This window comes from Copadichromis virginalis, linkage group LG2 (genome assembly GCF_057382275.1).
Source record: "Copadichromis virginalis isolate Kocher_CV1m ecotype Utaka linkage group LG2, C_Virginalis_male_GT1.1, whole genome shotgun sequence".
In the NCBI taxonomy this organism is placed as follows: domain Eukaryota; kingdom Metazoa; phylum Chordata; class Actinopteri; order Cichliformes; family Cichlidae; genus Copadichromis; species Copadichromis virginalis.
Window position 1 is genome coordinate 21,074,507 of NC_140619.1, and position 14,438 is coordinate 21,088,944.

At 40.2% G+C, this 14,438-nt stretch overlaps 1 protein-coding gene across 3 annotated transcripts in view; it reads left to right on the plus strand.

The window, feature by feature from the left end:
- il1rapl2 (interleukin 1 receptor accessory protein-like 2) overlaps positions 1-14,438 on the plus strand; it is a 487,862-nt gene that overhangs the window by 458,691 nt on the left and 14,733 nt on the right. For all 3 annotated transcript variants that reach the window (XM_085472988.1, XM_085472996.1, XM_085473006.1), the window contains exons 10-11: positions 12,834-12,974; positions 13,753-13,813. In XM_085472988.1, coding sequence (XP_085329114.1) covers positions 12,834-12,974; positions 13,753-13,813 — 202 coding nt within the window. The remainder of the gene's footprint in view (positions 1-12,833; positions 12,975-13,752; positions 13,814-14,438) is intronic.

A 14,438-nucleotide genomic window follows, 5' to 3' on the forward strand; every position in this document is an offset into this window, starting at 1 on the left:
TGTAAATGTAAAATAATAAAATAAATATTCTCCTGTAGCAATAACAAAGTGTAACATAAATTATTCTGTAGCAATTACACAAGAATATCCAGTAATGTCCTGCCTACAATTAAACACATTCACTTACCAAAGTGAAATCGAGGGCATCTGCTGTGGCAAATGGGTGCAAGCCTTTGACCAAGAACTTAGTCACTGCTCGGTGACATTCGTCTATCCTGGCCTGAAAGGAGACGCTACCGGTAGACTGCAGCGAGAACTGCCAGCATCTGAGCCAGACTCTGTCTGTGTCTCTCATCGTGGTCACCTAAATGCACAGTAATGGCAGGTTTTGTAATAAGGCAGCTCGCGCTAACATAATATGCACTGTTAGTTGATTATTTACCTGCCGCATTAACGGGAGAGGACGTGCAAACATTACCGCTGCTGCTGGGTTGAGATTCACGAGTCCGGAGCGGAATTAAAAACACGACATTCATTTAAGGTCATCGCGTGTTTTGTGAGCAAATGCTTTTGCATATTCGTAGCGTTTCCTCCCTTAAATGAAATATCTACTTTGCAAGTATTCCAAGTTGCCCTGTTGTCATCCGTTCTCGTAAAGTATAACCAAACTTTTGAGCGTTTGAGCCGCTTAGGCGCCGTGTTTCCTGCCAGGTAAATGACGCTCCGCAACGTGGTGACGTCATTCGGGGCGACTGGAATTGATAAGGGAATCGTTTGCAAAAATGGCAAACAATTCCAAGGAATTGAAACAGTGGGAACCGGTTCTCAACAAGAACCGGGTTTCGATACCCATCCCTAGTCCTGCGTTTATTCCCCTGTTGGAGTCATAAAGACGAACTGCGCATAAGTAAATAGTTACTAGTTTGAGCCAGAACCACCAGAGATTTGCCAATAAATGGTTAGTGCTGAACCAGTCCTGTATCCTCAGCATTTATTGTAACAAACTATGAACTGGAACGTTGTAACCAGCTGGATGTTTGTGTGAAAATGAATTTGGTTTCAGTTCTAAGCAAATATAGCTTTAACCTAAATTAATTGTGTTTGCTCTTTATTCTTTTTTTTCTTCCTGGTAAAAGTGAGTTATTCTTTCTCACTTTCGCCAAGTGCTTGCTCATGGGGGTATCCTCTGATTGTTGGGGTTTTTGCTGTATTACATCCCCAATCAAAAGTTTAAGACAGCTTGGAAAATGGCAAAAAAAATCATATTTTCATGGTTGGATCTTAAAAAGATTCCAAGTCGAGCTTCAACTTGTAACAAGAAGAACTGGGAGTGAGACAAAACTTTTTATTGAAAATAACACTTAAACTGAAACAGGCTGTTTTACAGCTGATCCAAAGTTTAGGACCACACCTCCAAAAAATTTCGTAAACCCCCCAAAACAGAAATCAAAGTTCAGACATGAACTCAGTGATGAGGAGCTCCACTGTTATTGTTGATCACTTCAATAATTCGTTGCGGCATGCTTGATGTAAGCGTTTCCATGAGGTGAGCGAAGTTTCTCCAAGTGTTGAAGACGGCCGCATGAAGGGCGTCTGCTGTCTGGAACTGTCGTCTGTTTCTGTAAACTTGCCATCCATCCCCAAAGGTTCTCAGTTGGATTTAGATCAGAGGAACACACAGGATGGTCCAAAAGAGTGATGTTACTCTCCTGAAAGAACATTGTGTACTGTAGCGTTGTCCTGTTGAAAAACCCAGGCGTTACCACACAGACGAGGGTCACATAAGAGAAGAAAACTCTCTGCCACCTTTCAGTGTTGCATGTTTGGTGCAAATGGTTGATTCTGTGGTGTCCAAGGAGACGAGGCCTTTGAAGATGTTTGTTTTTGAAGCCTTTTGTCAGGATGAGGTCGTGGACGAAAGAAGGAGGACCCAAACGCTGGACTCACAGGTAGGTGAAGATTGGTGTTTTATTGTCAACGGAGTGAACAAACAGAACAGAAGTAGGAAACGGCTGGCCGGCTGGACGACTGACTGAATGGATGAATGAAAGACTGACTGACAACTGACCGGCTGACCTGACGGAACTGAACAGAGGACAACCTAACAGCGGCGAGAACAACATCACAATAACATCAATGACACGACATTGGACTGGTTGAACTGAGGGACATAAATACACAGGCTGAGTGATGAGAGATTAGAACCTGGTGAGTACACAGCTGAACATAATGACCTAATGATAAACGGGAAGAGGACGGAACATAATGCACATGGACCAAGGCTAACACAATAAAACAGGAGGTGAAGCAGACAGAATATAAACAGTGAACATGAACTAAGAATACTGGGTCAAAGACCCAGAAACCCTGACACCTTTCAGTCTCCGATGCCATCTGATGGTTATAGGGCTGCAGTCGGCACCAGTAACTGCCTTAATCTGGGTCGAGGATCGTCCAGTGTCTTGATGGACAGCCAATTGGATCCTCCGGCTCAGTGCTGGTGAATTTTTTTGGGGTCTTCCACTTGACGTTTGTTGTTCCATAACCCTCAGGATCATTTAAGAAACTCCAAATGACTGTCTTACTGCGTCCGACCTCAGCAGTGATCACGTGCTGTGAGAGACCCTGCTCATGTAGTTCAGCAACCCGACCACGTTCAAAAAGGGAACATTTTTTTCCCGTTGCCATCAGAACGTCATGACAGTGTGACTACTGACAGAAAATGACAATGAATCCACATTTTTGCACAGATTTGGCCTTTTTAAGGCATATGGTCCTAAACTTTGGATCAGCTGTAAAACAGCCTGTTTTAGTTTGTTTTCAGTAAAATGTTTTGTCTCGCTCCCATTTCTCCTTGTTACATGTTGAAGCTCTACTTGGAACCTTGTTAAGATCCAATCATTCAAAACAGGAATTTTTTTTTGCCATTTTTCAAGTGGTCTTAAACTTTTGATTGGGACTGTATTGTAGGGTCTTAACCTCTCAGTAAAAAGCTTGTTTGTGATTTGTGCTGTATGAATAAAATTGAATTGAACTAAATATTTTCATCTGGCACAGACTTAATTTTAATTATTATAATAAAGGTTTTCAGGTCTATGTTACATTGTTACATACACTGTCCTCTGCTGTAAAGCACTTGACATTTCTCATATGAAAGGCATGAAATAAGTAGTAGCTCTTAGGGATTTTCTTGTACTGAAAATTTGTTGACATTAACTATATTCCTTTTGCACACACTGTGACTTACTCACTCACTGGTGCCAGTTCAAAGACAGCTCCATCTGTAGTGTCATTATTTTATTTAACTTGGGGAAGTTATAACATAATAAATTGCTTGATTCCGTTTTTGGATTTTACATCTAAAGGCACTATACTTTCTGATTATAATAAGAGATAGAGAAACTGCTGACCAAAGGTTAATCATAACTAAAATGAAATTAAGGTCTCTAAGGGAATATTTAAGCCTTTTAGCAATAAATCACAGCGCTCAGTCTTTTAAGAAACATGTCACACTGGATGAGGTCATCTCTGCACATCAGATGCCAAGTTCAGCACAAAACACGAATATCACTTCAGTTTGCCCAAAGAATATATAATATGTGTTTATGCATAAAACACTTATATTACACTGAGCCATTATAATCAGGAAACCTGCTGATTAGCTGGACATGGATGTTTTTGCAGACATCTTTGTGGACTGTATCTGCTGCAACACTGAAGCATCTTTAGACTCCCTGGTTTGGTTTTACAAATTCATGCACTGCATCAGCTTAATTTTTTTATTTTTGTTGGCTTGCACAAAATTTCTTTGGATGCTCATTTTTAAAGGCACACAGGAGGCTAAGGTGCCAGGCTCTGACTGAACAGAGGTTGCACACAGAATTCGAAGCAGAGTCACAAATTGATTCAGTTGCTTTTAGAATTGGTACACCTCTCATTGCTGGGCCTTAAAAGCCTATTAAAAGACTACAAAGGTCACAGACACAATCAAGATGTCATATTTTTCCCTAAACGTTTAACCAAATGCAGTAAACAGGTGTAGTGATGCACTAGATACAGTGTAGGAAATTCTTATTTTGTCAGTTTATAACTTTTATGTAATGTGTTTTTTGGGGAGTATGATGATGTTCCATCTCTCACCATTAAAATAAAACCAGCATAAAAATTAGAGACTGTTCAGTCCATTGTAAGTGAGCGACCTGACAAATTCAATTCGTATGTGCTCAGCTGAACTACAGTTAAAAGAAGAAAAACAGCCACAAAAACAGAACTGTTTATACAGTCAGTAACTATCATCCTTAGTCCGACTAAGCAGACTTATTTATAATTCCCACTTCAAGTCAGGGCTATTTAAAAGTTCGCTAACAGAGCTGACTGTTCCAAAGCCTCCTGCCCGAAGCCTCGGAGCTCATAAGGTCACATTTGGGTGCCAGAACTCGACATGACAGCCTAAACAAAGCACAAGTTATCTTAAGTTAGCGCAAGTTATCAAAGCTTGATTTCCTGCACTGAGTGTGTGTGATTGAATTAGGGTGTGCTCTCACTCTGCAGTGACCCAAGGTAATGGGTTGATGCATCTATGTTGCACGCATGCACTCACATGGACACGTGCACCTACAGTACACACACCATCCACATCTGCTTATTGCAACTGACAGAGCATAAAGAGCTGCCTTCAGCACCGTGACGAGAGTCTTACTAGAAAGAAAAAAATGGAGGCAAGGAGGGAGATGGCCGGAAAGATCGGGAGGAGGATTGAGAGAAATGACAAACTGGAGGATAGATGGGGAAAGACATGGACTTAGTTTCTCAAATGTCACTCAAGGGTTTGTTCGGGGGTTGTAAGGCTTTGAGTTTGGGCTCACCACAGGCTCCGGTTTGACAGGATTGAACATGGATTTATGGATGAGGAAGGGCAACAAACTCCAGACTTTCCCTTCAATCGCCTTTCCAAATTTGATATCATACTGTGTCCCTTTCCTTTTGTAGAACACACTTTTTTCTTTACAGTAGGCCCATTTATCCTGAAGCTTGTTTACGTGTTCATCAGATACTTTCCACTCCACCTTCATGCCATTATACATCTTTATTTGTTCTGTGCACTAGCTGCTCTAGCTATTTACGGCTATTGTCAGGATATTTCAACTCAGAATGAGACTGACGCTGCATTGGGATGGTAGCCAAACTCCATGAATATGACTAATGAGCAAGAATTGAAGTTGTCTTAATCTAACAGTCAAAGCAGCAACGCTCAGGTTTAAAAAATGAAGCCAAAGTGAACAAACACAAATTGCAGTTCCTGAAGTGGCCACTTGAGTTTGGATCATGCATTTCTATCTGATCTTTAAGTGATGATGTGATGGATTCTGCTTCCGGGTCCAAACTACTGTGTTTATTAAGGCTGTTGGGTTTTTAACATGTTTTTAATATTTTGTATCTTGTTCTATTTAATCTCAACAAGCCCCTAAAAACAGTCAGTGATCACTGTCAGCCTCTGTTGGTTTTTATTGCTGCTGTTCATTTTAAAGCTCAGTTTTTAAAACCTTATGATGTAACTCCGTCCGTCTCGTCCGTTTACAGCATCCTGCCATGCGATCGCATTTGTCCCTGACCACCAAGAACACTCATGTTAACTTTTATCGAGTGGAAAAAGTTAGTGTTCATCCTCCAGCTTCACTGTGTTTATGCTAACCATAGCTGTGTCGCTAGAGAGCACGTAGCACATCATTATATACCAGCTAGTCCAACTTCAGTAACCCTACAAACGTCACTGCTGTTTAGTTTTCTGTCTTCATTTATGTTGGAAGTGATAGCAGAGCTGTACGTTTGAATTCTTTCAGAAATCTCTGTCAGAACATGCTATATCATGTTTAGGTGGAAGCTAGTGAGCTAACTTCTAACTCTGTTAATTTAATTCTGTAATAATCCTGTTTTCATGGATGCCTGGACGTTAAACTTAATTGTTACACCTGGTAAAGCAGCAACACTGATCATTTTATTAAAGATGAAAGAATTTTAGGTTTTAACTCTCAGTGATGCCGCAGTGTTCATTTGACTTAAAGACCTGAAGCGGAGTTTGGACCCGGAAACGGCTAACGACGTCAGACTTAAAGACCGATTGTAGCACATGGGGGTGTAGCTGATCTCTGTCTATGTGCCCTTTGTTGATTTGGTTAGCCCCTTTTTTCTTATTTTTTGTTATCTTTTATATACAGTCTGTGCAGTCTTTATACATTGGAACCACTGTATATAGACTGTATATAGACCACTGTTTCTGAGGCAGAATACAGTATCTGACCTGTCTGCACAGAGAGCCTTTAAAAACCTGCCTACTAGATAGAATATTACTATAGGCTGTACTAATTCCAGAGGCAACACAAGGTTTGAGTCTTTAAACACTTCATGGGTCCAAACTGAACAATGGTGTGACAGATGGTGTGTTTGGAGTCCAACATTCAGATTATTTTTTGCTATTAATAATTGTTGTTTTAGACATAATACTTTAGCAGCAAATGCAAAAAGCATTCCTGTCAAAGCCAGATGAATGAGATAAAAAACAAACGGGGAGAAAGAAAGCAAAGGCGGTGGATATGAATGAGCTTTCAGTGCAATAGCATTGGGCTGTAAAGCCCGAAGAAGAGAACGAGAGTCTGAAAACTTATGTTAAAAAAAGAAAATCTTTTATCATATTCTTTCCTTTACATGCAGACACTGTCACCATTACAATTCCCAATTCTTTTTATGCCTAATAAGTAAAAAGCATGCTTAAAAATCCAACTTCAAAATTCTGCACCCATTTTCCTGTGTGCTGATATCAGGAGACGGCAGCAAGTGACTCATTACTAATGGAAAATATCTGAGAAAGATAGATGAAGGGGAGCCAGTGGTGACAGAGTGGGTGTGGGGGGTGCAAACTGAGAGAGGAATACAGAGCGAGGAGATAGGGATAGATATGGATGAAGGCAGGAGACAGAAGCAGAGATTTCTAAATGTGACTCATTACAATGAAGCAATGTGAGTTAACTTTACTGTAGAGCAAATATTTGGCAATTACTGGAATTTCACTATTTTTCTTCCCGCTCTTAGACCACCACCCCTCTACTCCGTCCCCCACTCACTGCTGTCCCTGCTCTGTCTGCTGTTAGGCGTATCTAGTGAAGGTAGTGTTTGGCTGATGGGAGCAGAAGGGTTAGAGAGACGTCTACTGGTGAAATGTGGTAACTTCAGCTGGTTTATTAACTGTAGTGGTGAATAAAAACAAAGCTGCATGGTGGAAGACTTTAGAGATGAACTGCACCAGTATGTCAACAATATTTCAGAGCAGATCTTGTGTTTTATAAATTTATCCTTAAAAATAGCCTTTATTTTGTCATGCAATTGCAAAAAAGCATGACATGGCCATAAAATCAAGAAAGCAAAAGAACTCAAATTGAAAAAAGAACTGAAAATCGTGCGATAAATACATTCGAGTTACAGCTAGTGAGGAAAATACAGAACTGCCAAAGCTGGAATTTAACGTCTGAATCCAAACGAACATTTGCAAAGAGTTATTCGAAATCTGGGAAATTATGCAAATTATTAACACATCTAGGATGACATGTTTAGTAAATTTGACTAAAAAGGCATCACAATTATATGCAAAATAACATTAAATTCATTAAAGATTAATGCATCTTACAAATCAGTGTAGAAAGCATCTACAAACAGGCGCTCTCATTTTATGCTCTTAATAAGAGTTTTAACCCTTTCAGCATAGTGGTCACTACAGTGGACAGCTATTCAAAGGCTGTTTTCTTGTATTGGGGTCAGTGTTGATGGGATACTTGCTCATAAAACACTACCTTGGACACTGATGCGTCACTCCATACCTGCCACCCACTGGTCAGCCAGTGGACATGTAAAAAAACCTCTTATGTTTAAGAAAAACATCCTGATTGAGGTTGTCATAATTCATGCATGAAAGGGTTAAATGTGATATTGTGTGGTTATATTAAGCTTCCAGGGTTTCCTGCAAAGACACTGCTTACAACTGAAATCAACAGATCTTGAACGTTGTATTTTTTTTATACAATTATTATTTCTTCTTGAAAATTCTCAAGCGCTGCTATTTCTTGACATTTTAATCATGTCAGTATTATACAGTATCCCAGATGTTCAGCACAGGAATGCATCCTGCAGGGTCACACAGATCTTATTGAACATTAAGTAGAAAGTTTAGACGACTTACTGATGAAGTACATTTTGCTCGTGGCACTTTATCTTTGCATTATCATGATCCCACATTGCTTCCATTTCTATTATAAATGACCTCAGTGTGTTTTTATTACAGTCAAGGATTTTTATCAAGTTCTCAATTTCTGATCACATAACTAAGAAAAATGTACTACTCTATTGTTTACAAAAGGCACAATAGTACAGTACCCTGTAAAGGTCTTACTAAGGTTATTAAAACATGTGCAAACACAGAGACAGTTCTAACAAGCTTAAGTCTTAGATAGTCTTCAGGAATCGTTCTCCAGGCTTCTTGAAGGACATTCAAAGCTCTTCTTTGGATGTTTCTGCTTTTTGCTCTGTTCCCTGTCCAAAGGATCCCACACTGCTTCAATCATGTTGAGATCCGGGCTCTGTGGAGGCCGATCCATGAGTGACAGTGCTCCATGGTCTGTTTCTCTGTCCAGTTATGCTTTTACTGTATTGGCAGTGTTATGGATCACTGTCATGTTGAAAAAATGAAGCTGGTGTCATTGCATGGTGGATCAAAATCTGACAGTATTTTTCTGCATTCATAATTGCATCAGTTTTAAGAAGCTCCCCAACACCACTTACTGAGATACAGCCCGAAAGACAAAGGCAGTCTCCACCATGGCTGTAGGCATTCACTGGTGTACATCTTTCCTGATCTCCATACATACCGTAATTGTCGGGCTATAAGCCGCTACTTTTTGCACCAGCTTTGAACCCTGCGGCTTTTAGTCAGGTGCGGCTTTTCTATAGATTGTCCATGATTTTTGTGATATCGTAAGACGATTTGTTTTGTTTGTTCCGCTGTTGTACGGCACTACGCCTGTTGTCCGCCAGGCAACGTAGTGCCGTACGAAGTAGCGCGAAAAACAAACTTCAAAGTAGCGCTACGCGTTCAGTGGGAGGCGTGGATGACGAGCGGCGATAAACTTGCGAAAAGCAAGTTATGCTCAACTCCACCGGTGGAATCTGACAGCGTGGAAAAGTGTGAAAACATCCACGATCACCAACGGATTTTGAAGGGCTGGACTGCTGCATGATGGAGAGGAGGACACCGCCACGGCCCTTCAGAGGGTGTTCGACTCTGACACTGACAATGAGGATTTGTTTGGTTTTGAAAGTGACAACGAAGGAGAGAAGCGGAGAGTGGATGACGAAGCCATCCTGAACCTGTTCGTTTCCGACATTGGAGAAGAGGACTTTGGTGGTTTTAGTGCGCAGGAAGATGAGAAAGATGGTGGTGAATGACTGACTTTTCTTCTTGTTAAAGCCGTGTCACTGCACCTGAGCCTAAAAGGTAGTCTGAATCTATTTTTCTGGTGTGCTATAGGTTACTGTTATGTACTACTTTTTTTACTCATTTATGAAGCACAGCACATGTGCAAATATGTACCCATAACTTGTTTTTCAAAATATTAATAAAAGGGGTGTGTCTCCAAACAGCCATCTCTTTCCTGACAATTCCCTTTGTGCATATTCTCTTACATATGATAAGTCAACATTGAAACACCTGCGGCTTTTAGTCAGGTGCGGCTAATGTATGTACAAAACAGGGTTTTCCCCTGATTTTAGCTTGTGCGGCTAATATTCAGGTGCGCTTTGTAGTCCGGGAAATACGGTACTCATAATCATTTTAATCAAAAATTTCCCCATTTGGAGTCATCACTACATTATACCTACTGTCTGATTTTCAGTCCAGTTCTTGTGTAAGTCAGCCTCAGAGTTTCCTCCCTGTTTCCCTTCCTGAAGAAGCGCTCCTTGACAGCCACCCATCCACTGAGACCATTGCTGATGAAGCTTCAGTGAACAGTAGATGGATCAGCTAAAGGGTCAGATGCATCTCTCAGGTCCTGTGTCAGGTTTTTGCTGGATTTCTTCCTGTTTTTTAAGAACATGACATTCGCATGCTGTCTGTCTGCTGTGGATAGCTTTTCAGACCTGCCACATCTTCTTTTGTCCTCCTCTTGTCCAGTTTCCTCATTTTTTTGACTGCACATCATGTCGAGATGTGCCAGAGCTGAGAGCTCTTTGGGAATCGTGTTGCTTGTGAAAAGATTTTGTTTTATATCTGTTAACTTAACTCTCTGGTTTGTCAAACCATCAATATTTTTTATAGATTCAGCTGAACAAAAGTTGGGTTTTTGCAACAGCCTAAAGATACTATTTAAAATTGGTTCTTTTGATAAGTTTTATATTATGTGCAGAAACAACCGACGCTAGTTTATCCCTAGTTTGTCCCTAGTTTGTGTTTGTGTTTAATATCCTGATTACTGTATTAACCCAAACACAAAAAGGTCAGAGAAGAAGACAAAGACGACAACATATTAACTGTTAAATGTTCTGTTTAAATATTCTTGTTGTAGAGTTGTTAAGAATAAAACGTCGAGCATGTGCATCACAGATATGATCACAGGGTCGTGTTGTTCTTCATTTAGCCAATTATATCTGACAGTTTGGAAAAACAGGTAGTGTTGTGTCGCCAGGCAGTGTCTGATATGTTAGCTTAATAGTTATAATGACAGACTAATACTGTATCGTCAAAACCGAGAGCCGCTTACTGAGAGACACCAGAAAATATTAATTAGGGACTTTAGTTTAGTTCAGACAAAACTACGTGTACTGCAGTTATTATTGGGTGCAATTGTTAATGTACTTTATGTTGAATTTTAACAATGGACTCACTTACCCTCTACTATAGTGTGTGCTATTCCTCACCATGACTTGATAAATCCATCCAAATAACTGTGTGTGTGTGTGTGTGTGTGTGTGTGTGTGTGTGTGTGTGTGTGTGTGTGTGTGTGTGTGTGTGTGTGTGTGTGTGTGTGTGTGTGTGGCGGGTACACTAATGGATCATATTTCCCATGGTGTCATTCACCAGCCGTGTTCCATTAATCTTCCATGCACTCATATTGCCTTGATAGTACTAACATCCATTCACACAACACAGTCTCAGCTCACACAGGTGTGTGCCCGACGCGCTGCTGTAATTTCACCTGTTTCTCTTTATCTGAGTGGTGGACTTACTTTGTAGTCTGCAGTTTGGTGAAACACAGCATTACTGCATGTTCAATATGGTGACCCTAAAAAATTAACTAACTGCAACCAGTGAAAACATGCACGCAAACTGTAAAACGTGCACTGATGACTACTTACAACTATCAAACCTGCAAAAGTGTGGCAGTGCGAGTGTTCTCTCGTGTGTACCGAAGGTGGAATTATTGTCTCTCTAGCCTTGTGAGCCTTTACTCTTAAACAAGGGAAAATCTTTATCTGAAAACGTGTTTTTAGTTTGCCGTTCACAAATTCAATATTTTTCCTTCACTGTCAGACTGTCAAATGTGGTTCATGTGTTTGGAAAGCTCGACCTTTTCTTAAACATAACCAAGCAGGTTTAAGTAAGCAAACTGCAAATAAAAGCTAAAAAGGAAAAAGACCTTCTGAAAAAAAGCTTCTCTAGTCGATGCATGTTGTGAAAAAAAAACTATTTTAAGCTACAACTACGAAAGCAGCAGCAGTAGTTCCTACTTCTGTGTAAGTTTATACACAGTGGATTGTAGTAGCTAACATCTCCATCACCTGAAAGTAGCCATATTTGAATCACTACATGCTGCACACAGCTTTTATACCATTTCCAAAGAGCAAAATGCTTCACAACTTTTCATCTGTTGCTGGGAACACTGGGTGGATGTAAAGTGGTTACATGATAATTCACTATGAACCTGCCAAAAGTCAAAGACTGAGTGCTTAGAGAATGTGCCACTCAACTGGGGAAGTCATTGTTGTGAAAGTCTTAACTTTGACCCAATGCAAGGACTTCTGCATTAAATAAAACTCAAAGGCTGACGTCTGTCTGCTAACATAAGTGTTAACATCTGCATGTGTCTACCTCGTCCCTACTACAGCTGCATGAATGCATTGAATGAGCTACTGAAGTGCTGTAGACGACTCTGTTTTGAGAAATGTAAAGCCAGAGATATCAACAACCTTGCCCTACCTTCAACACCAACCAGTGGCAGCAGATGGCCCCGCCCCTCCCTGTACCTGGTTCTGCTAGAGGTTACTTCCTGTTAAAAGGGAGTTTTTCCTTCCCACTGTGGCCAAGTGCTTGCTCGTCGAGGGGTCATCTGATTGTTGGAGTTTTCTCTCTATTGTAGGGTCTTTGTTAATTTATTAGCTTCTAATTAAATAGACCGCCAGATGATTTTGTGACTCTCATGTTAGCGCATCTGGTCCAGTGTGTTTCTGTGTGCATTTGTCTTTTTCTGGGCTTCATTGGTGTGGTTTTCTGCGCTTTTTTTTTTGCAGGCCGTTAATAACGCCTCTAAATGCAGCTGCGAGTTATCAAAAAACACATTCAAATGAAAAGCTGATATCAGCATTCTGCATGTTTGTGTGTGTTTGTGTATTTTGTGTGAGTGAATGAGTTTCCAGCTTCACTGCCGATTTGGAAAAATGTGCCAATCTGAAGATAATTGAAGTAAGATTGTTGTCAAAGCAGTCAGATGTGAGCAGTTTATTTAAAAAAAAGCATTATCTAAATATGTTTTGAAAAGCTCTGAGTTATTGGGGGGGAATTTTGTTCTTACATCAGTTAGTATTCCTCCAAGCAGACTGATCACTGATATAAATTTGTTGCTGTGTATCTCTGGCAGATATGTACCGTCTGGAGTTAGCTGGAGGCCTCGGGGTCATATTGCTGCTGCTGGGAGTCCTAACCGCACTTTATAAATGTTACAACCTGGAGATCATGCTCTGCTACAGGAGACACTTTGGGAGTGATGAAACTGAAGATGGTAAGCTATTTTGAGTGCTCCCTTTTTCTTCAGCACACTGCAGAAGGGGTCAGACAGGTATCAGAGCGCTGAGCGGTATCAGCATTGATAGGAAGATCAGAGAACTACAAACATGGAGCAAAATGAGAGTTAGACTGTTGCTGCGAATGAAACAAAGTAAAGCAAAGGAATTATGCTATTGAAGTAGGATTTTGCTGTAGGGCTTCTACACATAGCATAACACAGACTGCAGGATGAGTCTCACAGTACAACACTGTACAGCACATAAGATGCACAAGCCTGTAGTGAAGTCAAAGAAGGCAATTAATAGAAACAACAGCAGAGTAAATGAAAATGTGTTTTTCTTTTTTTCATCTATTGATGGAATAAGGAGCTACTTGTGCAGCACTTTTAAAAAGTTACACTGACAAAGCAATGCAAGATCACTCCCCGAACAAAACAGCGAAACGGCCAAAAGGAAAATTATAAAGATGTGAGTTTGTAGTATTGATTTAAAGTATTGATTTCAAGTTTAGGTCCTAAAGCAGCTGGATTTTCTTAGCCGTGCATTCACAAGTCCAAAACATGAATTACGGTTTTCTCATCAAGTCTACATGTATTGATGATCAGGAGCTGTCTGCTGTCTTTTAGTGCAATAATTACACAGAAACTGCTAACATATATATACTGTATGAAGCACTGTACTCACAGAAAGACGGGGAAGCCTTGTTGATTGATTTGTCAAATCTTCCAAATACTCTTATTTACTGTCCCATGCTCTCTCTGTCTCTCTCCACAGATAATAAGGAGTATGATGCCTATCTGTCCTATACTAAAGTGGACCTCGACTCATTGGGCAGGTCAGGTTTCTTGGATGTTTTTGTGCAGTGCTGTGTAAACAGATTAGGCGCTAAACTTAAAGTGAGGATTGATACAAATGAAACAAATATCATGTTCAGTTCCTTCAAATAGCAGCAAACACAAAATACTTGAAATCAAATCAGCATTGCCCCCTTTGACCTGCAGAAAAGCTCTGATTGTCTCTGATGTAGAGATACATAGAGAAAGCGAAGCTGATGCAATAGCGCCTTTATCCTGCAGGGGGATCTGTGAAAAGACGCATAACAAAGGGATTACCTTTGCTGAGGAGTTCATGGGCTCAGTGCCTTTGTATAAGTCATATTTAAAACATTACATTCATTTCATAAATTATGTTCTCTTTTGGAGTCAAAGATGATGATGAACTGTTGTCATATAAGCTGTCCTCAATTTCTCAGTCTAATCTTTCCTCTCTGGTTTCAAAAAGCTAAGAAAAAGCCACAGGTAAGGCTTCAGTAACCCCTAGATGATGCCATGGTGGCTCAAACTAGCTTTCATATATATATATATATATATATATATACATACACACACACTTCCTGTGAGCATAGTTCTTTGCTTCTGTGGTTGAAACGGTTTAGACAAACCTCCCTTTTATATCGAAGC